Source organism: Micropterus dolomieu, linkage group LG22 (assembly GCF_021292245.1).
Source record: "Micropterus dolomieu isolate WLL.071019.BEF.003 ecotype Adirondacks linkage group LG22, ASM2129224v1, whole genome shotgun sequence".
NCBI lineage: Eukaryota > Metazoa > Chordata > Actinopteri > Centrarchiformes > Centrarchidae > Micropterus > Micropterus dolomieu.
The window spans coordinates 115,091-137,748 of NC_060171.1; the positions used below are offsets into that span (position 1 = coordinate 115,091).

The following is a 22,658-nucleotide window of genomic DNA, read 5'->3' on the forward strand; positions in this document are numbered from 1 at the left end:
CTCATGGAAAGACCAAAACCTCCGTCTGTCAGCTGCAAGCCCAGTGGTTCCTACTGAAAATGGAAATCTTTAACGCCTCACAAATATTATATAGTCACTCACTGTTGTTTTTAAACAAACAGGAGGAGAGAGGGCATTTGTCGGGGACTATTTTCAGCCGCGGACGAATGCACATGTGCTGCTTTAGCCAGTTTTTGGTTTACTGTTGGTTTGGGATTTCTCAAAAATAACTAAGTACATAGAGACGTACCAATCTTATGCTTCTGTAATAAACAAACCGGACAAGTGAATAGAAACCTTGCAGACTTTATTATTATTATTATCAACAAACTGTCCAATTTTGATCTGTACAGAAACAAAAAGAAACCCAAAAACACACCAACAAAGTGGACAGGGAAAAAATAAATCAGATGATCAGGAGCTCGACGGATTCAGACTCAAAAAGACCTTTATCATCACAAACCTAAAATCAAAATGTTCTAGTCATCATCGCTTGAGACAGCGAGGAGCCGACAGCTTCCTGTGGGCAACACACACAAACATCCATCACACACAAACGCACACTCGCTCACATGCTCCTCTGCTGGGTGCTGCAGGGGGTTCTGGGACGTTCTGTACAGCGGGATCCCCGGCGCGACGGTGAGTAGGCACGCTTTGATAAAAACCGACCTCAGATGGAGGAGAAATTAAAAATAAATGAAGGCGGGTCAACGAATCAGGATTTACTTCTCATTCACAAGCAGGGAGGGCAGCGCGAGTACAGGCTAACTACAGCGCGGCATCACTCAGATTCTCCTCCTCCTCAAACCGAGACCGGAAAAGCTCGACAACACCGCCAATCCCCGCCGTACGATTAAACCGCCTTCTTCCTCCGGCATCAACCTGCAGGCTGAACCGTCACACGAGCCAGATCCAGACGCAAAACACCGAGTCAGCTCCGTCAGATGAAGTCCATGCACACAAAAGGATAGTAAGTGGACCTTTGAGCTTTTTATTTCTTCTTTTGTTTGTTTGTTTACATGCTTCTGGTTTATTTCTTTGATTTGTGCGAGTTCCTCTTTCCTCATTTACTCGGCACGGACGTGACAAAGCAGAGAGAAACTACCAGACTCGACACGGCGATATGAAGAACACGAGACCGCGTCCTCGCGCCAGGCTCCACGAAAGCCCGCTGAATGACACAGCGAACGTCTTCACAAGGCAAAAACTGTTTCCTCAACTTGTCCAACAGCTCAATGAACCCTGAATCCTCTTCACACCAGTGGTCAAACCCCTGAAGTATCATCACATTTAAAGATAGAGATGTACGGACTCGTCGCCGTCGCCCAGCTGATCTCCTCTGATCTCAGATCACGCGGGATTCATCGATCTGATCCGATTCACGACTCAGGATTCAGGAGGTCGTGTTTCAACTGCCGCTCGACTTCATCGAGACGCGCTGCTGTCTGACACACCCTGCCCGGCGAGAGAGGCGTTCACTGCCGCACGTCAAACATCTAGCAGCTGCTGCAGCAGGTCGATGCCCGGAGGAGGCCGCACCTTCGCCACCCCCCCCACACAACGCAGGAAGAAGGGACGCTCGCTCGCTGGAGAAAAGGCAACCAGAGAACATTCAAATCATAGAAAATAAAAACTTGATCGTTAGTAAACAAATAAATAAGGCTATGACAAAACAAAATATATATATATATTTATAGATATAAAAAAAAGAACGAAAAATGTGCAGTGACTCCAGTTTCATCTTTACACAAAAATGTTCACATCTCCATTTATAATCTAGAATCTTTTCCTTTCTTTCTTCTGTTGGTTTTATTTCCTGCATTGCTCTCAGCCGTTTTCCCCACAGCCGCCGTTAGCTCGCCGGTCTGGCCGCTCCTCCCAGTCCTGGATCAGACTCTGTGTCCCGGCCCGGCGCCGACCAGCTGCTTTCACCAGACGGGTGAAATCGGCTAAACTGGGAGCTGCAGCAGGTGGTGGTGGTGCGTTTATGGCACACGTTGGGCTGGGGGGAATAAAGAGAAAAGCAAACCAAAAAAAAAAAAAAAAAAAAAAAAATAATCGGACTGCGTCAGCGGGGAGGGCTGAGGTTGCCAGGTCTGCTGTTTCAAAAATAAAAATAACCACAAATAAGTCCCGTTGTATGAAGAGCTCCGAGCGAGCCGGCTTGTTCGTGACGTCTCTCTCTCTGTTTCACATCTGTGGCTCGGTGGAGGGCTGGCTGCTTAGCACCGCCCGCCTGGCAGTCCTATGGCGATAAAATCTAACTTACACACATCAGCAACAAAAAAAGAACAAAGATATATTTATATATTTATAGAGCCAAACACCCTCCCCAAAAGCCTTTAGCGGAGGACATAGTAGAATATGGTGGTAGAAAGACGAGCACGCACACTCACTGTAGTCATTAAAATACTAGAGTAATTAAACCGCTTTATACACGAGCATTTCCCGTCCCGTTCTCTACACATTTACACTTCGCCCCCATATCCTGACCTCTGACCCCATGTCCGAACACCCCCCACCCCACCCCCTCACAGCAGAGGGGGGAGCGGGGAAAACCTACATCAGGTGAGTGCAGGGTAAAACTGCTGCAGGAGCCGGCGCTCTGTATAGAAGCTCAGATAAAGATGAAGAGGAAGAGACGACAGTGGGCGGGGCTCATGTAGCACAAGAGCAGGTGAGTCACTGATCAAGCCCACTTTCGCCTGCAGGATTGTGGGTAATGTCATTCCAGTGATGGGAGAGGGAAATGTAAGTCTGGAGGGTGTTTGTAAATGAAGGGGGGGTGGGGTAAGTGGAGTTTTTGTGGGCGTAAGGAGGAGAGGGGCGATTCTGTTCAGCGGCGGTCGTTTCTCCTGTGGGTGTGTCCTGACCCCAGAGTGGGCGGAGTCTACCTGTCCTTCAGCTCCTGAGTGACGCGTTTGGTGAATCTGCCGCAGAGCAGCCCGATCAGGAAGAGCAGCAACACACCTGCGCCAATCACAGTCAGGATGTAGTTCTTGGATGGTGATGTCATCACCTGCATGGCCAGGTCTGAGAAACCCTCAGCAGGAGCCACCTGACAGGAAGTGAGGACAGGACAGTGAGAGTTCAGATGCGTTCACGTTCTTCTACTTTATGCAGCTTGTTTAATGAATTCCAAATCAAAAGCCCCTTTAGCCAGATTTTATACAGCTCGTTAATTAACATTTATTCATTTAGCCGACGCTTTTATCCAAAGCGACTTACAATTGCTATACACGTCAGAGGTCGCACGCCCCTGGAGCAACGAGGGGTTAAGTGTCTCGCTCAGGGACACAATGGGGGATTGAACCTGGGTCTCTCACAATGCGTCTTATCCATTAAATTCCAAAATAAAAGCCCCTTTAGCCAGATTTTATACAGCTCGTTAATTAAATTCCAAATTAAAAGCCCATTTAAAATTGATTTTATGCAGCTCAATGAGTCAATTTCAAAATAAAGCTCCCTTTAAACTTTTAATAAAAAAAAGATATTTTGTTGCCCATTCCATCACTTTTAATGTAAAAGCAACCTATAAACCAGATGTTATGCATCTTATTCAATCCCTTTGCAACTGATGTTATTTAGCTCATTCAATTAATTTCAACATTAAAACCCTTTTTCATTAAAGCACCTTGTTCACTGATTTGATAAAGCCAAATTCAAAGTAAAGCATATTTTAATCTAGATTTTAAGCAGCTCATTTATTTATTAATAAATAAAAAAGCATACACTATTTATGACTACACTACTGAGAACAGTAAGTAAAGTAAAGCAGCGTTTTAAAATGTTTCGTGACAGTTGAAGACAAAGGCTTTGCATTTGAGAAGTTGAATTCCATTCTTGTTCTCACTAAGTTTGTTTTATTCAACAGTCTAATTATAAACCAACTGTTTAAACTTAAGTGACAGGGTGAAGACGCGGCGGTTCACCTACCTTGGCAGCGTAGCCCCACATTTCGATGCGATCCTGAAGTCTCTTCTTGCACTCTGGCTGCAGACGAACACGTTTGTCCTGCAGCGCCTCCATCAGGCACGACATCTCTGAGGAAACAACAGAACGTAACTTTGATCATATGTTGGTTAGAAGATATTTAGTCTTCTTTTTTATGTAGTTTCCAATTTATCTTCTAAATAAACAAACCTGTTTGTTTCTTAAACTTAATAAACTCAAACTGACAACATCCAAATAATAATCCATAATTGGATTCTGCTTCTCGGTTCCTAACTTTCTGCATATTTCCGCTCCCGCCTGAACTGCAGCGAGCGTGTCTCTTATCTGCCAGGAGCTGCTACGCCGACCTGACGCCATGTCATATGTTATTCAGTGCGTCAACAAAGCGTGAAGAAGAGAGTCCTTCTGTTTCCGGTCCTGGACCGTGGCGGTCCGCAGCAAACGCTCCAAAGTTTGGCTCAGCTTCAGAACGCAACAAATGTAGTAAGGAGGTTTGGTGCGAGGGAGGAAGCAGCTCCAACGTGACGAAGCGTTTCCTTCAACACGGCGTGAATCTGAAGGAACGCTTCACCGTGTTCAACGTGTCGCGCTCTCCCAGATCCAGCCAACGCTAACAGGAGCAACGGCTCAGGCGAGCTGACGTTCACCTTTTATACTGAAGGGAAACCGAAGACGTCTACAGATGAGACGCCCCTCTAGGACAGAGACTCCTTTCACTTTAGCCATGAAGGGGAAGAGGAGCGAGCAGGTCACCGAGAAGCGACAAGATCTGTGGTGAAGGAGCTGGATTCAGAATAGAGATTCAATAAGAACCGCATTCCATTATTAAAATCGCTACAATTTAAACGACACCCAACCCTAAAAACACTCGGATCCGATTTCCTGCCTTTTCTTTCAGGGGGTAAAAAACGCTTCTGAGCTGTGGCGGGTGTTTGTTTTGTGGACTCACGTCGCCCCTTGCCAGGTGGGATGGCTGCACATTGGTGTTTGATGTCCAGAGCGCAGGCTGTGTGGAGGACGGGGTCGACGAAGATGTCCGCCTTGCTCTCCTTCAGCATGTTCAACACCTCCTGCGGGAGGAGGGGGAGAAAGCCAGATGAGATAGAATAAAGAGGATGAAGAAGAGGAGAATAGTTAGAGGACAGTTTCTAGAGGTGAATGAAATTTCTGCATTAATATCATCATCGTGTTTTCTGCTCATGCCAGTGGAGAAAAATAAATAATAAATGGGTGCCTGTACAGATCGGTCCGGTGGTCAGTGAAGGCAGCAGAGAGTTTCTTTACCTTCTTACATGCTTCCTGTTTGATCTTCAGCAGGTTAATCTTTAGACACTCCTCCACCTGCCCCGTCTGCTCCTGAGCGGCTGCTTCCTCCGGACACAGCCTGGAAATCTGAAAACGCACACAGTCATCAGCAGCCGTACGTGCTGTCCAAGTGCCTCTGAGCAAGGCGCCGGGCCCCTACCGGCTCACCGAAACCAGGGCTGAGTAGATCCTCACGCTGAGAAGTTGTCAAATACTGACTTCTCAGCAGTTATTAAGCGTTGCACTCGGCTTTGTTTCGAGAGCCAGGTGGCGTCTTGTGATAATTTGTGGCATCAGCTGTACGAGTTTCCACTTGTCAAGTTCCATTAAGATCCGTCAGCGTTTATTCAACATCTCTAGATGTCTGAGGACCAGCAGCACCACAGGGGACTGGTGTGCATCTTTTTACACTCAGTGTAAATGTTTTTATTGCTTTCTTGATTCTATGATTTCTGCTGGTTTGATCTGTGCATTTAATGCGCATCAGAAGATCTAAAGAGGAGTATTACTTTTTACTTTTGATGTCGAGATGAAATCCTCTAAATTTAACCAATAATGAAGCCATTCGAAATGAGTGCTTATAGCCAATCACACGGGCCGGTTTCACCTAAACTACCAATGAAATGTGTGCTGAAGTTTCTTCTCCTCAGCCAGTTAATGAGTTATCATCGCCCCCTGCTGTGCGGATAGCCATATTGCAATAAATGACTTCAGGTGAATCCACTTTCTCACACAGCGCACACGTTCAACAGTACAGTACACACAGTATCCGACAAAACATTAAATTATTTAATAACAAGAAATGAGCCTGCACGCGTGGCTGTTAAACACTTCTGCTGAGGGTTTAAAGTGTGGAATAACGAGGCCTAATACTCGCAGTATACGTCGCTGAACAATGAGGTGGTCAGAATGTGTGTGTGTTTGTAAGAAAGCCGAAATGTGCGAACCTCTTGCGTGCAGTGGATCTGCAGCTGAGGGTCCAGCCTGTAGTCGAGCGCCGACTCCTGCAGGATGACCCGGATCTGGTCCTCACAGTCTGTAGACAAGCGCTGTCACAACACAAACACACGCGTGAATATTTTTATATGATCAAGGTTGTTATTCGTGGGATACCTGTAAGGCTTTTTCTGTGTATAAAGGGTTGCACCACTTATCTGATGTTCTCCAACATTTGCACACAAAGCCCCCACAAAGTGTCGCCCCCACAAGCACCAGCTTGAAGTTATTAGTGTGCCCCCCCCGCCCCATCTTTCATCATTTACCCTAAAAAGCTGAAAATGATTTTGTTGTGTTTTTCTGTCGGAGGTGAACCAGGGATGTTTTACAGATATCAATCGTTCTGAGAAGATGGACAGAAAACCTCAGTATCATTAGAGACTGATGAAAGAAACTCTTTATGGTAAAGTGTGTTAAGAACAAGTCTGTGCACGGACATGGTGTCGAGGACGTGTTGTTTTCAGTAGAGACAAGCGTGTCTGACCTGGTCGGCGTATTTGAGTTTGAGGCAGGAGATGACCTGACCCTCCAGCTCGCTGTCGGCCGTCGCCTTGTCCAGGATGGGCTTACAGAACTTGGGGATGTCGGCTTTACAGGCCTTCCTCAGCACCGGGTTCAGCCTGAAGTCTGCGCACACACACAAACTTTCAGCAGTTGCACTTTTTCTCAGACTTTTCCAACACGCAAAGTCTGTAAATGTATTAATGAAGATGGCGTCAGGCAGAGTCTCTGCGTGTACCTGTGTTCTGGGTGATCTGTCTCTTGGTGATCATCTGTTTGCATTTAGGATCCATCAGCTCGCTGTTCTTGTTCTGTTTCAGACACTGAAGAACGTTCTTTCCCTCGGACTCCGTACAGAACCGCTGAAACACACATTCACATAAAACGGCGGTGACAAACAACACACGTATACAGTTGTGTTCAAAATACAGCAGTCCATCATCATTAACCAGAACAATCACGGTTTTTGATAGAAATTACATTCCTACATGGCAAATTATTTACTAGTAGGTGTAGTACAGTAACAGAGAACCAACAGAACCAACAGTCATGGAACACATGCTGCCAATTTTGTAGAATTGAATCATTAATTGAAAGGGGCGTGTTCAAAATGATGTGAGGTCAGTCATTCTATGAAAATCAGGTGTCAACAGGTGGCCCTCATTTAAAGACAAAGGCAGCAAATGTTGCACAGGCTGGTTGTCGTGCATTTCTCTCAACAACAGCGTACTTTGATTCAAAAGTGAAGAGTGAAAAAAATGGGCTGCTCAGCTAAAATGATCTCAAATGCTTTCAAATCAAAACCAGAAAGACGTGGAAGAAAAGGGAAACTACCACTCGAATGGATCGAAGAAAGCCGGAAAAAGATCAGCTCCAGGGAGATCAGAGGGTCGAACGTTTCCTGTGAGCGCTGTAACAATTAGAAGACGCCTACGTGAAGCCCCCGCAAAGTCCCACGACACGTGCTGAAGAGGTTCGCCAAAGAACGCGTCGACTGGCCTAGAGAGGCAAGATGTCTAATAGAAAACATCAAAAATGCTGTTTCTGAAGCAAAACCAAGAAATGCAGAGGAACTGTGGAGCGTCGTCCTGGGCTGGAAAACCTGCCAACTAAATACTAGTTCAGTGACTGACAGGAAAGCTAGTTTCTACAGAAAATGTTTGAGTTTGTAAAGAAATGTGCAGACGCTGCTGCTGTTTTGAATAATATTCCTTTTTCCTCACTTTCTGTGTAGAAATGTCAAATTAGATTAGATTTGATATTGAACGTGCAGTGTTCCCAGAGCGTCTATAGAAAAGCTTTTTTAAGGATTAGAGCTTTAGTCACTTTTTTCAACACACTGCTGTTGTTTTGAACACGTCACTGTTCGCCATGTGCAGCGCTCCGTTTACTTTCAGCATCTTTGAGCTGTCTTCACATGTGCAGATTTATCTAAAACGTGTTGGGATATTGATGCGATGATTATTGTGTGATGCCGGTTTTACCGTTGATCATGTGACACTGGTTGCTTTTATTGGCCTACCCTGATCATGTGTTTGCAGACTCTCATCAGCTGGTAGTCCAGTTCAGGATCAACCATCTCGACCTCCTGCAGCTTGAAGATGCGCTGGTGGCAACGCTGAGTCAGCTGACGCTTGTTCTCCTTCAGACACTCGATCACCTTCAGAGGGAGACAAGCATTTAATCCGTTTACACTACAGCTAACATCCCATGATGCTTTACACTGGCTTCATACCTGCCGTTTATTGGACCTGACTGCATAAAAATTCAAGATGTACGTTAGCATGATGTAATCACATGCAGCTGCCGACCTGTGCGTTGCCGAAGGCCACGTTCTGACACAGTCTGTTGATGTCCTGCTTACAGGAGTCGTACAGCTCCGGCTCCAGGCGGATGTCCTCCGACTGCAGAGATTCAGGGAGGATTAAATGAATTTACAGAAAACACAGAAACTTCCGTGTAAGCGAAGAAAAGTTTAACATCTCAAAGAGAGATAAAACCATCAGAACAAGAGCTCAGAAGCTTTTCAACATCCTGAACTGAACTTCTGCTCTGATTACTGTCACTCCTGTTATGATATAGAAATACACATCATTCACACATTTCTGTTCATCTGACTACTTTTCTCTTATAAATGCAAAAGTGTTTGAACGCTTTTAAAGAGCATTTTCTGTAAGAGCATTCAAACACTCAGGTTTATGAAAACAGTCAACTAGAGATGTGCTTTGTCACCAGAGGCTTTTAAAGAGCTCTAATATTTCTCACTGTGGCAGCTTCTTTCCCTGTAATACAAGTTTTATGTGAAGAAACCTTTCTGTACAGCCACAACGCGGAAACAAATTACAATAATCAACTTCAGGGCTTTGAATGCTGTTAATTCACCACAGCAGTGAAAAATATTCCACTAGTTATCAAAAGGAAATGTGTGTGATTGGTTAAAGAGCTGTAGTTCAGAGACACAGTAGTTTTGGGCAATAATACTATTTTTTAATATTTTTCCCACCTTCCCAGAGCCAGGAACTAAACATGGCTTAGGACAGACCTTTTTATGTATTTGGTGCAGTCTGAAGTTATGTCAAACAGCAATATCAGCCTATCTCAGCTGAATTGTTGAGTGTCTGTGAGATCAAATAACAATGATCCCATGGGCATCCAGGAATTAAGAGATTCTAAGCAAGTAAATTAAGGGGGATGTGAGGGGGTGCGTTACCCAAAGCCTATTCTGAGTCTCCTGCATTAGAGTATCTGCCCAAAAGTATGCAGACTTCAAAAAGGGGACATCTTAATGCTACAGCACAAAATTGGATTTAAGGTAATAGCGCTGGTCTCTTTCCTGTTCCAACATGACGGCTCCCCTGCACACAAAGCGCCATAAATAAATGATCTTCCCACTTGACAGACATACACAGAGCCCTGACCTCAAGCCCCTCCAGCGCATTTTAGGTCAACGGAACGCCAACCTGGCTGGATGATGAAATATGCATCTCCAAAATGTCAAAAAGGCTGGATTTTCAGCTTTACGACAAGTATTTAGATAGTCCAATAAGTTTATTATGATGGTTTATGTAACGCAAGGAAGATGCTTTTCTTAAAATCACCACAAAACACCCCCCCCTCCCTCCTGTGGCTGAATGAAAATCCTGAAATCAGAAGATTGGATGCTCTTATAACAGCCGTGCTTTTGGAATCTATCTGGTCCAAGTGTCCGCTTACTTTAAAAGTCTTGTTTTAGTTAAAAAGCTTGAGTGACAGTCTCTGGAGGGGTGTGTGTGTGTGTGTGTGTGTGTGTGTGTGTGTGTGTGTGTGTGTGTGTGTGTGTGTGTGTCGGTGAACGCACCATCTCCACCTCCTCCACCCGCAGCTGTTTACGACATTTGACGGACACTCGCTGCTCCTTGGCGTCCTGCAGGGTGTCGTTCCTCACCGTGGTGCTGAGGCAGATCACAACGTCCACCCTGAGCGACAGGAAGACAAGAGGTTACACACCCAGTCTGACTTTTAGCTTATACAATATGTCAAGATTATTTTTGCAATTCGCTGAAAATGGGAGAGTCTGTTTGTCGATCAGTTGTGGATGAAACGGAAACCTTTTTGCTTTAAGCCCTTTAAAACAAACCTGACATTAATGCTCCCATAAAAGCCAGTGTTCAAAAGTCCGTCTCAAACAACAGCTGAACAAATAAAGGTTGGACGCTAATAAAAGATGAGTGAAGAAAACACACAGGGTTGTTTTTCACATGAAAGGTCTACTTCTAAAAGGAACGCAGCAAGACTTTAAGTGTGAAAAGCCTGGAGGAAGCCTCAAGTTTAATTCATGGTAGTTTAAGAAAGAAAAGGCAAAGTGGAAGGCCCGACATGACTGTTGTAGTGCCGCTGAGTGTGCACAAATAAAGGACCTTCCACTGAGGTAAATACTATTTCAAAATTCACGTTACATCAATTTGCAACCCCTCATCACAGATTGTAAGGATCTATGAGCTGTTCAACCACAGAGATTGTTTCAGGGGTGGTGATGGAGCAGTGGATAAGACGCCTGCCTTTGGTGTGAGAGAACTGGGTTCAATTCCCCACTGTGACCCACCCACCAATGTGTCCCTGAGCAAGACTCTTAACCCCTCGTTCACATGTATAGCAGCTGCAAGTCGCTTTGGATAAAAGCGTCCGCTAAATGAATAAACGTAATGTAATAATTGTGGAAGCCTGGAGAGGTCACACCACCATGGGACCATAATTTTCTAAATGAACGTCACGCTGTGTTGAAGGACACTTGAAACTAGGGACTGAGAACACAAACTCATCAGGGAAGTGTTTACTGAAGTAATAAATCAGGTGAAAAGAAGCCTCATTTTGCCGTAGAGTTCTGTGCACTCAGACTTCTTTTTGCAACCAGTGGAGTCGCCTCCTGCTGGCCGTTAGAAAGAATGCAAGTTTTCAACACAATGCAGAACTTGAGGTGTCGGTCTTAAAAGTCCATTTTAATATGAATTCAATATTTTCTGTAAAACATACCGAAATAACTCCAACAAATATAAAACCAAAAGCAACAACTTGCTCGCTGCTGGATATGTTTTTAACATTCAAGAAGCCTTTTCAAAGCTTATTATTCAGTCACCAGCTTTCCTCTGAAACACAGAGCTGAAAACCATAAGAGGAGTTTTAGGAACGTGAACTGACCAGCCATTAGGTACATACAGGCTGTGAGATGACGCAGAAAACTCCTGAAGCTTTTTAGCTTAGACTGTTCGGTTACATATCTGATAAAATGGTCAGAGTAATTGGTGATTTGGGGGGGATTTGTGCCATCTGCTGCAGACAGGCAGATCGTGTCTTACTTCTTCTTGATATTGGGACACAGTTTGAGGACGTCCTCTTTGCAGGCCGTCTTGAACTTGTAGGAGAAACGGAAATCTTTGACCTGAATCTGTAGACACAGAGAGACACAGAGCGGCTTCTCAGTAATGAACTCAGCAGATAAAATGGCTACCACACAATGAGCAATGAATACACTGACACGTCTCCAGTAACTCACACTATGAAGGTTGCCAACAACTGTTTTATGTCTATTTTCAATACTTGCCAAAAGAAAAAAAATACCTGCCCCTTTGTGTCATGATTTTATAATAAAGTTTTCCATTTTCATCTGCTCACCAGCTGGAAGTGCGTCACTCCCACCGCGCACTTCTCGTTCATCTCCTTCTGGTGTTTGTTCTGAACCAAACACTCCATCAGATCACCAGTGTCGATCTGATTATCAGCTACCTCCTACCAGACAGGAGGAGACAGATAAGGATTTGTACAGGCCAAATAAAGGGTTAAAGATTAGATAAGACAGGACGGAGGAGGACGGCTCTTTAAAACACAAACATCCTGTTGTCCCTTCATTTCATACATGGTGCCTCTTTATCTGAAATATTTTTGCTTTGGAAGTCAGTTTTTACTCTCTTGGCCTTCTTAAATCAGAAAAACAGATCTCTTCTTTCACCAACACTAAATCAAACTGGATTTAAAAACATCTCGTGCAGACTTACGTGGCAGTGGGTCTGGATGACGGGTTCACAGGCTCGCATGAGCAGCGCCTCGATCTGAATATCCTGAGGACAGAAAAAACGGACACTCAAAATAATCAGGAAGATCAGAGGGTTCAGTTTTAACCTGCTTTTATTCCGTCAGGAAGGCCCAGTGTCTACATTAACTAGTTCCCTGATGAAATGATGAAAATAAAAATGTGAACACGTCTAATGGCAACAGCGAATCTGAAGAACAACATCTGTTGGTCCTTTTAAGTTTCTCTCTTCTGTCTAGTTCCTGGAGGTTTCCCTCCTACGTCAGCTTTAGCTGGCCTTCACATAGAACCACTAATCTATCTGATGGTTAGACTCCAGTTCTACATCATATTAAAATCTATAACCATCCATGAGTTCTACTCTGATCTGTGGAGCCAGTGAGTTCATGTAAACATTCTAGTAAGATTCCCAGAGAACACTGATGTCTGCCAGCCTGACGCCTGAGCTGCCGTCTCCACCTGATCAGTCCAACTGTTGTCTCCCTAACAAGGACGGGAACAGAAATAACCCGTCTTACGTTTCCCTGTTACATCAATTAAGCCTCCTAAGAATACTCCGTAACAAATTTTATGAAATCCTTCAAAGTGTCCGCACTACGGTCGAGTGCAAGAGACAAAGAAACAATTGATGTTTTGCGTCACAAGCCAAAGAGTTACAGATGATTCTGGTTGTTTTGGGCACTTGACATATAAAATCAAAATGTACCCAGTGTCCCTGTAGAGGAAAAACCTCCTTCTGGACAGACGCTGTTTGAATTCCCGCCAACCAGATTGTACCGAGAAGCCGAAAAGTGTAAAATGACGATTTGAATCGATAGGAAATGATTTAAAACGTCTAAGGCTCATTTATCTTTCTTCATTTTTCCGAGATGGTCTAAAGCCTCCCGCAGTCGCTGTTGGTCTCCATCAAACCACAGGAAACTTCTTAATGTTTCCTTGGCTGCTTGACCCGTTAAGAGTGTTGCACTGTGGGTAGCAGCAGGTGGCAATTACCTCCGACTCCAGCTCCGTCAGGTTTCCCACCACGTCTCTGCAGTCAGACACCAGATCTTCCAGGTGATCCTGCAGACACTCCAGCTCCTGTCCGGCCTCCGTCTTCTCGCTGCACCACTTCCCCAGGTCGGTCATACATCGCCTCTGGAGCTCAGGGTCCAGCTTCACATCCTGCGCCCTCTGGTGGAGAATCCTCTGCACCTCCACCTTGCAGTCTCTGGAGAGCTGCCGGAGGACAAACACGTCGGGTTAGAGGAGCCGAGGGAAACGCCTCACTTTTATTATTTGTTATTAAGAGGCCTTAAATTGATACTCCTCTCTAGGTTTTTAGAATTTTTGTCCTGTACGCATCATTTTGAAAGGTGGCCGTTTCCCTGATTCACAATAAAGACAGAGGCAACAGACCAAAAATACAGAAAACATTCAAATGGAGGATTTGTTGTTGTTGTTTTCCATTCGTGTGTGTGTGTGTCTCTACGTGCTTTTCTCAACATGTCTTTTCTTCATGAAGGACGAAACATTTTTAGTCTTCAGAGGGGAGGGTTTGCTACTGAAACAATATGTGTGGGTGGAGTGATGGGGTGGGGATGGCGCAGTGGATAAGACCCATGCCTTTGGTGTGAGAAACCCGGGCTCAATCACCCAGTGTGTCCCTGAGCAAGACACTTAACCCCTCGTTGCTCCAGAGGCATAAGACCTCTGACATGTAGAGCAATTGTAAGTTGCTTTGGATAAAAGCGTCGGCTAAATGAATAAATGTAACGGAGTTTCACTTTAAGAGCTGTAAACACTTCAGATTTTATCAATAACTTCATTAGCTCCAGTTGATTAATAAGCACAACCATATTTTCCATAATTGGAGATTTGCATTGATTGTTCACATCATAGTTCAGCAGCTCAATTACTCTTTAAAGAGGTGGTATTCTGCTTTTTGGCTTTTCCCCTCTCCTTTATTGAGTTTATATCTTTTTAGTGCATGTAACAGGTTTGCAAAGTGAAAAAGCCCAAAGGGAGTTCCCATGTCCCACAGAAAGCTTCACTGCTCTCCATTCAAATCAGCGGGGTGGCTTTGTCCAGTAATAGACTGTCTAAAACGAAGCCTTCAACGCAGGGTGAAAAGAGGAGCTGCAGCAATGTGCAGTCTGACAAAAATATAACCGTGTAACCCTTTTCTGGTACAAGCCTTGAATAAGATTTGGAACCTGAAATTGAGCAGATACCACCTCTTTAAATCGACCCCTACATGCACAGATCTCAGATAAGAATTACAAAATCCAATCACTTCCCCCACAAACCAGCAGCCATGGCGACAGACATGTCCAGCTTCCTGAGATTATCATTATCAGCAGCAGGACGTACTCACAGTCAAACCGCGGTTTTCTGCATCAGGCGCTCCACTGCCGAGCTACGAGAATATTCTCTGGTCAGTGAGAACGTTTGCAGACTTATTTTCTTCTAGACACTGACACTCATACATTTGTATGGTTGGTTTGGGAATTTAAGTGACAACCAGTGGGTGCAAAAAGATGAAAGTCCTTGAAACTTAGATCAGCACTTTAAGCAAGGAGGTTAAAGGTCAGTACACCCAAATTTCACTTCCAGGTAGCTGCGTTCTCTTATCTATAAGATGTCTGCAGGTTACATTTCACAGTTGTGAGATCAGATCAAAAAGCTTCCAGTGCTCCAGGACTCACCCTCCGTCCCTGCTCCACAGAGCGGTAGGCGTGGCGGTACAGGCAGGAGAAAATGGCGCCGGGCGGCATCATTTCGTTCGTCTCGTTCCAGCCGTGAGTGTGGCAGAGCCGGGCAGCGTCGCCCTGACACTTCTTATACAAGATGGGATCCAACCTGGGCAGCAAACACAGGGAGCAGTTTCTAATCTCGCATCTTTTCTTCCATAAGTTCGGACAGTAAAACAGTTTATAACGTGTGGTTTTAGCTAAAGGTCAGCAGGTGAGGTGGTGGTAAGGAGCTGCAGGTTTTTTAGGATTAGCGGGACTCACTTCCAGTCTCTGGCGATAAAGTACTGCAGCTCCAACAGTCTGTGTTCACAGTCCTCCACCATCTTCTCAGTGTACAGATGCTCCATCAGACATGACAGGATCCTGCAGACCAAATGTAGGTATCAAATATTTAAAGGTACTTTTTTTGGACTACTACAGACATTTGCCACATACAGAACACAGTACAACCTTTCCTCAAATACTCTTGAGGAACAAAACTTACATGAAAGTGGCCATTTTAGAAGAGAAATAAACTCTAAGAGGAGTTTTCTTTGAATCTGATTATATTTATTTTTTTCTGATTGAAACTTGCAATCTGGGTCTTTGCATCAGTGAATAAAAAAGGTTTAGTGAAGAGAACAATTCTAGATTACCAGAAATGACAACAAATATATGACATGAATACAATGCAGATTTACAGTCAATAAATCACTGCTTCTAACGCAAAGTTATAGAAGGTGGGACATATTAAGCTGGATTCCTGTGAGCAGTATTCAACCAATGTGATAGGATACCCCACCTCTGTAGAGGTTTTGCTCAATTATAAATTGCATTTTTATGACACATGATATTGTGAAAAATATCACGTCACATGTGTAGACAGACAAAATTAAAAATCTGTGGTGGATACACAGGTACTGAACAGAGATCAGATCATCTAGTAATGCAGGGTTTGAGCGTCACAGAGGACTCACATGGGGTCTCCGTTGCGGATGTGTTTGCAGGCAGTCTGGATGACGGACTCGCAGGCCTCGTTGAGCGCTCGGTCGATACGGTAGTCGGCTCCGGGGTCGGCTTCCTGGATCAGAGTCTGGAGCTGAGGATGGAAGATACATCATCATCATCAACAGGGGGGAGGGGGGACAAAAACACGGGTGTGAGGGGTGCTGCTCTGGGTATCAGAGTTCCTTAAGAAAGAAGCTTTTCACCCCTGGAAGTGACAAACTCAACCTATTAAACTAACCACCAACAGTTTTGCAGCCTGCACACTAGGGGTCGACCAAAGATGGGTCCGATATTCAGCTGATACTCAGCATTTTTCCAATAATGTGCATCGGTGGTTTTAAAACCAGAGAGCTGATATAATTTAAAAATGCGCTCCTCTGGCTCTGATGCAGACGCCTCTCTGTCTGTAGGTCTGAGCAATGCCCCGCCCACAGTACTAGCAGATTGGTTACACGTCACGAGAAATAGCCCATCAACACTGGCTGTTGTGCAGAAGCGAGCCGCCACGCAGCAGCCCCTCCCCTCCTCTCTCCGCAGATCAGTGTGGACTCCGAACACTAAAATTTAGCAGCTCCTTGTGAACTCCGCTCCTCTACAGCAGCAGCAGAGGGAGGAGGAGGAACGACTGACTGAGTTTATTTTACATGCTCCATTTGTTTCCAGTGAGATTCTATATTGTTACTTTACTTTTGTTGCTGCTCTGAAAACAGTTATAATAAAATATTAAATTTGATTACCGAATTTATTCTTTTTTAAATAACTTTTTTTTTTTATTATATTGTAATGCAAAACTAATGAGTATAGATAAAGAACAGAACCAGTATATCAATAAAAAAACATAATACATAAATGGCAGCAGGTAAAGACAGAGTTTATGATAATTTATCCCTCACAGTTAACAAGTCCATCTCTAGGATGATCTCTATTCATTAAATTTACTATTTATAAAGATTAATTAGTGACAATTAACTTTTTGAATAGTTTTGTGTTAAAAATTTTTACAGCAATGTCCATCAGTTCCACATATCAGTCAGTCATCGCTCTAATTGGTTCCTAATAAACAGGAACGGCACAGAAAAAACCCACATCGGTCGATCCCTACTGCACACAGTGTCTCAACTTTTTAATTGATATTGCAAAATGTAACAAAGCATTTCCTTTAGATGCCTGCAGCTCAAGTCGTTCCAGGATAAACGCTATCAACTAGTGGAAAAAAGTCAACGTTTGCATGCTATGGAGGAAAATACTTACTTTATAATAAATGAACAGTATGGCTGCTGAAAGCTTGTTTTTGGTAAGTTTTCACAGAGTTCATTTTGACGCCAACTTACCGCCCTCTGACAGTTGGGGTCGATGGATCCCATGTCTCCTCGGCCGACCCGCATCAGGCAGTGCAGCGTTCGTCCTTTGCGGTGCAGACCGGAGCACTGACCCTCGATCTCGCTCCGACAGTGAAGAACGATCTCCGGACTCAGAGAGAAATCCTCCATCAGCATTCGCCTGTAGTCCATCATCTCACCCTGACACTCCCCGCTGACCACCCGACCTGAAACACACACACACACACACACACACACACACACAGTGAGCTCCATGTATTTTATAGGATATCATTTACAGACATTGTCGCAGTTTCACAATAAAGTTCTCTTTCATGAGTAGGTCGTGAGACAGGAACCTGGTTGTCTTATTGCCGCAATAAGGCTGCTGCAAGAAGCAATAAAGCAACCTCACTGCTGCAACTTCTTTTTCTCAGTTTTTCCCAGTCACAGCAGTATTTTTCCCTCCTGACTGGAGCAGAGTCAGACTAACAGACAGGTCAGAGGTTCATTGTGTAGACGTGGGAACACACCAGTCACTGACAGGTAATTTGGCTAATAGCGGCCTCTGATGGACATAATTAGTGCGCAGGAAAGAGAGCGATTGACAGGCAGGATGCTCAGTCTGAGGCCGAGCGTCTCACCTCTGTGTACAGCAGACTCCAGACAGAGCAGCAGGTAGGACAGGCGAGATTCTCGGGCTCGGGGCATGTTGGCGTCTGCGCTGCAGCGGTACTTCCTCAGGTCTGACTTGCAGGCTTTGGCCAGCGAGTAGCTCACCTTGTAGTCCTGAGCGATCAGCTTCTGCCTGGTGGTCAACGCCTCGCGGCACTGAGGGGACACGGCCACAGAGGTTCAAACTACGTGGTAGTACATTTTGATCCTTCAACTCCAAAGTGGCAGAATACCAGATAATCTTGGTAACAAGACTTTATTTTCAAACAGGATTTGATATTTGTGTTAACACTGGAACAATATAACCTTCAGCTTATGAGTCACTCAACTAACATGAGAATTTAAAGTGAAGGCAGGGCTACAGCTTGTCAGGAAACTAAAGTATACCTTGTGTATCAAGGCAAACCTGTTCATTCTCCAGGCCTACTTAGTAAAACTGCAAACCTACTTCTTCTTGGACGGGTTAGGGTTAGCACAGTGGTGGACAGCACTCACCCTCTCAGACATCGCCTCCTCAAACTTGTGATTGAAGAGACATTTGTAGACTCGACCCTCCCCGGCCAGAGTCTGGAAAACAAAAACAGCCCGTCAACAGCAGTTTGAAATCAAAACAAGACCTTCTGTTGACCCCTGACTTTTCCATTGTTTTTATCAAAGGTGTTTTGGGATGAAACTCGTCAACTGCCTCAACGTGAGGCTGCAGAAACATCTCCTGCTCAACTCACACCGTTAACTGTTGCTGGCACCTGGTTGGCCACTAAAACAGAAAGGAAAAACTCTCTTTGTCAACTTGGTCATGAATGCATGAGGTCACTGAGGAGCTGAAGGCTCGATGTGTGACTGATTAGGAGAGGCTCCTCTGCTGCAGGTTTCAGAAAGCCAAACATAACACGTTTTCTACCAATCAAATTGAATTAAGGGTCAAAAGGTAAAAGGCAAAAACATGCTGGTGAAACCAACATGTCTGGAAATTAAGACAAAGCACAACAGGAAATAAGTTCTAAAAGGATATGAAATACATTAGTAGTCAGAAATAGAAACGATGCACGAAGCAATCATTGACTTAGGTGATGAGGGTTTGGAAAGCAGCTGACTTTCACACTTAATATAAACCTTTCAGAGCTCCGTGGACGTGCGCATTAAGATTGTCAACTAAATCCTCACGTTTTCACAGAAGCGTTCTCGGTCCTCGCGGCAGGAGAAGTAGAGGTAGCGGTCCAGGTGGAAGTCGTCCGACGAGAGCTCGGCGATTCTCATGATGGACTTCTTGCATTCTTCCTTGATGGGTTGCGCCCCCGGCTGCTCCTCGGCCTCCCGCACTAGACCTTTCTCCAGACAGGCGATCACCTCGCCCTGAGAGTGGAGGTCCTGCAGAGAGAGAGAGTCGGGGTCCGTTAGTCAGCGAGTAATATCAGGCATCAGAGTCTGTCATTCTGCTCTTATATGATAAGGATTCCTTTTTATTTCAGTTTCCTACGTCATATAATAATATATAATGTACATGTTGTTTAGAGTTTCAGTTCAGGTTGGGAGGTACTTCTTAACCAGTTGTACACATGCAAAATATGCAAATGTTTGACCAGCAGATGCCTCGTCACTTCAGTGTTGCAACAGGTCTAGTTTCAACAGCTTTACCACAGCAGCCTTTCGTCAGCTTGCTTTGAGGAACCTCCTTTTGTTGGAGGCTTATCAAGGAGGGTCACGCTCATCCAAAAACAAAAACACCAGAAACAGTGTCCTTGTACCTCTGGATAAGAACAAAATGTAAAAGCTCCGTATTTGTATAGCGCCTTTCTGACCACTTTTACTGCATTCACCAGTCACACACATTCATACACTGGCGGAACAACCGGTTCAGTATTTTGCCCAAGGACACCTCGACACGCAGCCAGGGGGAGCCGGGGATTGAACCGCCAACCCGCTCTACCTCCTGAGCCACAGCCGCCCCATAATGATCCTCCCGCACACTGGCAACAGGATCATTTCATCTGTACAGAGTAATTCGGTGAAAGCTGATGACCGTTTGTTCTGTGTTGTTGTTTGTTCTTTATCCACAGTAAGTTCAACAGGTTATAGGGTGAAACTGAGTTTGTAACTCCCCTCTGCTACGTAGCAGAGAATACACATTAACATAGAAGCAGAAATAAATTATATTCAGTGGGCTGAGGATGAAAAAGTCTGACAGAGTCTTGCAGTCTGGGGGCTGAACTGACCCTCTGAACTTTTTATTCCACACATTCTTCATTGTCAAAACCAGACGCCTACATTACCCACAATGCAACTCGACCACCCACAGTTTGGTGTGAGATTAGGGAGCGTTGTGCTAGTAGCGGGCTACAGAGGTCTCGCACCTCGTAGTCTTCGACCAACATATGAAGTAGTACTTCCAGACACCTGGAAGCACACTTAGACAAGTTCAATAATCGCCATATTTATTTAGACGGTACCATGACAACTGATGTATCGACATTTAACGGAAACTTATTGGGTAGAACTTTACTACCTGCCCTAAACCGCCAACAGCCCGATAGTCATGTAGAGAGGAACTGAACTTCCACTGAGAACAAACTCCTCCTCTCTTTTTCCAGAAGTGAAGACGTTTGATGTGAAATCCAAAGCACTATACAGCTCTTTGAAAAACAAAAACTCTTTAAGAAAATAAAAACCACACAGAGGAGACAAACTATGTAGATTACAGCATCACTAATCCCAGTAGAGCGCCGTTTCCTTTCACTCACAAGTCATGTTGTCAGAGAGAGTCTGGTATTTTTTCAGAGAAGCTCCGTCAGAGTAAACCTGGTCAGTCTAATCTCCCCTCCGAGCTGACAAATTCCTGATAATGAAGCCGACTCCGCTCCCGCTGACAAATAAATTATTTGCTAATTATGCCGACGTGATATCCCATAATAACTGCATGTGTAACGGGCTTCTGAGGTTCAGCTTGGCTCAGCGGCGAGATCGATTGGCTCAAACTTCTTTTCTCATTCCAGCCGAGTGGAAGCAGCCGGTTCACAAGAGGCACTACGGTGTGTAAACTGGTCAGACACTCACAAAATACTGGACAGGACAGTTCTTTATTAGCTGCCCACCCTCTGGCTCTGCAGCACAGGTTTCCTCTAAGACCGGTCGTAAGCGCTGTACCCCCAAACATTTCTGCACGCCGCTACGATTGATGCGTGTAAACTAATCGTGCTTTTCCGAAAGATCCTAATTACTAATTGCAATAAAAATACTACTACAAGGCTACTTCCTGTTGGCACTAGCGTCTACTGCACATGATCGCGCAGCGTAACCGTGGTTTAATGACGTAGAACAGCTGCAGAAACAAAAAGTCTCATGGCTCAGTGTGTTTGTCTGACTCGGATCGTCACTGTTTAATCAGCCCACCTACGAGGCTCACCTGCCAAACACCAACACAGTGTCACTGATCGCCAAATATCTTTTTTAGATTGCGGAGAGTCTATAATCTAAGCAGTACGGTTACGTCTCTCATGGGGGAGTCATTTTTGGGCCCGCATGGATCCCTCCCAGCAGGCTTTGGTCGGCTTCACTGTCAGTGAGGTGACACAGACACTCTTACTCCAAATCACTTGACTGATGAAAAATGTGATAATACTGTTGAGCCCCAACATACTGACAGCCCTAATTTACATTTATTCATTCAGCTGACGCTTTTATCCAAAGCCACTTATAATTGCCATGCGTGTCAGAGGTCGCACGCCTCTGGAGCAACGAGGGGTTAAGTGTCTTGCTCAGGGACACATTGGTCTCTCACACCAAGGGCACGTGTCTTATCCACTGTTGCATCACCACCATTTTAACAGATGTATTCCAGTATGTTCAGCCAGATGACCCAGTACGAGCATGGAGGTGGTTCTTCCATGTTTTTGTTCTATAAATCCTGACTAGTTAGTTTAAATGAGTTTCACTGACCGGCCTGTTACCCCTGCATGGTTTAAATGTCTAGTTTTGGATATAGTATCTCACAAAAGTGAGTACGCTCCTCACATTTTTGTAAATATTCTTCTCATGTGACGACACTTCGCTCCAGCGTAAAGTAGCCAGCGTGCAGCTCGTGTAACGGCGTAAAGTAGCCAGCGTGCAGCTCGTGTAACGGCGTAAAGTAGCCAGCGTGCAGCTCGTGTAACGGCGTAAAGTAGCCAGCGTGCAGCTCGTGTAACGGCGTAAAGTAGCCAGCGTGCAGCTCGTGTAACGGCGTAAAGTAGCCAGCGTGCAGCTCGTGTAACGGCGTAAAGTAGCCAGCGTGCAGCTCGTGTAACGGCGTAAAGTAGCCAGCGTGCAGCTCGTGTAACATGTATAACAGCGTAAAGTAGCGAGCGTGCAGCTCGTGTAACATGTATAACAGCGTAAAGTAGCGAGCGTGCAGCTCGTGTAACATGTATAACAGCGTAAAGTAGGGAGCGTACAGCTCGTATAACAGCGTAAAGTAGCGAGCGTGCAGCTCGTATAACAGCGTAAAGTAGCGAGCGTGCAGCTCGTATAACAGCGTAAAGTAGCGAGCGTGCAGCTCGTATAACAGCGTAAAGTAGCGAGCGTGCAGCTCGTATAACAGCGTAAAGTAGCCAGCGTGCAGCTCGTATAACAGCGTAAAGTAGCCAGCGT

The 22,658-nt window shown here is 44.9% G+C and overlaps 1 protein-coding gene across 3 annotated transcripts in view; it reads right to left on the reverse strand.

Moving 5' to 3' along the window:
• Positions 1-290: 290 nt before the first annotated feature.
• glg1a (golgi glycoprotein 1a) overlaps positions 291-22,658 on the reverse strand; it is a 37,529-nt gene continuing 15,161 nt past the window's right edge. For all 3 annotated transcript variants that reach the window (XM_046037479.1, XM_046037481.1, XM_046037480.1), the window contains exons 5-25: positions 19,200-19,403; positions 18,531-18,602; positions 18,005-18,191; positions 17,373-17,587; positions 16,011-16,132; positions 15,316-15,417; positions 15,007-15,160; positions 13,313-13,537; positions 12,285-12,347; positions 11,905-12,018; positions 11,589-11,677; positions 10,094-10,211; positions 8,568-8,660; positions 8,279-8,416; positions 6,995-7,118; positions 6,740-6,882; positions 6,207-6,308; positions 5,239-5,346; positions 4,904-5,024; positions 3,937-4,043; positions 291-3,058 (exon numbers count right to left, since the gene is read on the reverse strand). In XM_046037479.1, the coding sequence (XP_045893435.1) occupies positions 2,891-3,058; positions 3,937-4,043; positions 4,904-5,024; positions 5,239-5,346; positions 6,207-6,308; positions 6,740-6,882; positions 6,995-7,118; positions 8,279-8,416; positions 8,568-8,660; positions 10,094-10,211; positions 11,589-11,677; positions 11,905-12,018; positions 12,285-12,347; positions 13,313-13,537; positions 15,007-15,160; positions 15,316-15,417; positions 16,011-16,132; positions 17,373-17,587; positions 18,005-18,191; positions 18,531-18,602; positions 19,200-19,403 (2,769 nt within the window). In that variant the 3' untranslated portion in view covers positions 291-2,890. The remainder of the gene's footprint in view (positions 3,059-3,936; positions 4,044-4,903; positions 5,025-5,238; positions 5,347-6,206; positions 6,309-6,739; positions 6,883-6,994; positions 7,119-8,278; positions 8,417-8,567; positions 8,661-10,093; positions 10,212-11,588; positions 11,678-11,904; positions 12,019-12,284; positions 12,348-13,312; positions 13,538-15,006; positions 15,161-15,315; positions 15,418-16,010; positions 16,133-17,372; positions 17,588-18,004; positions 18,192-18,530; positions 18,603-19,199; positions 19,404-22,658) is intronic.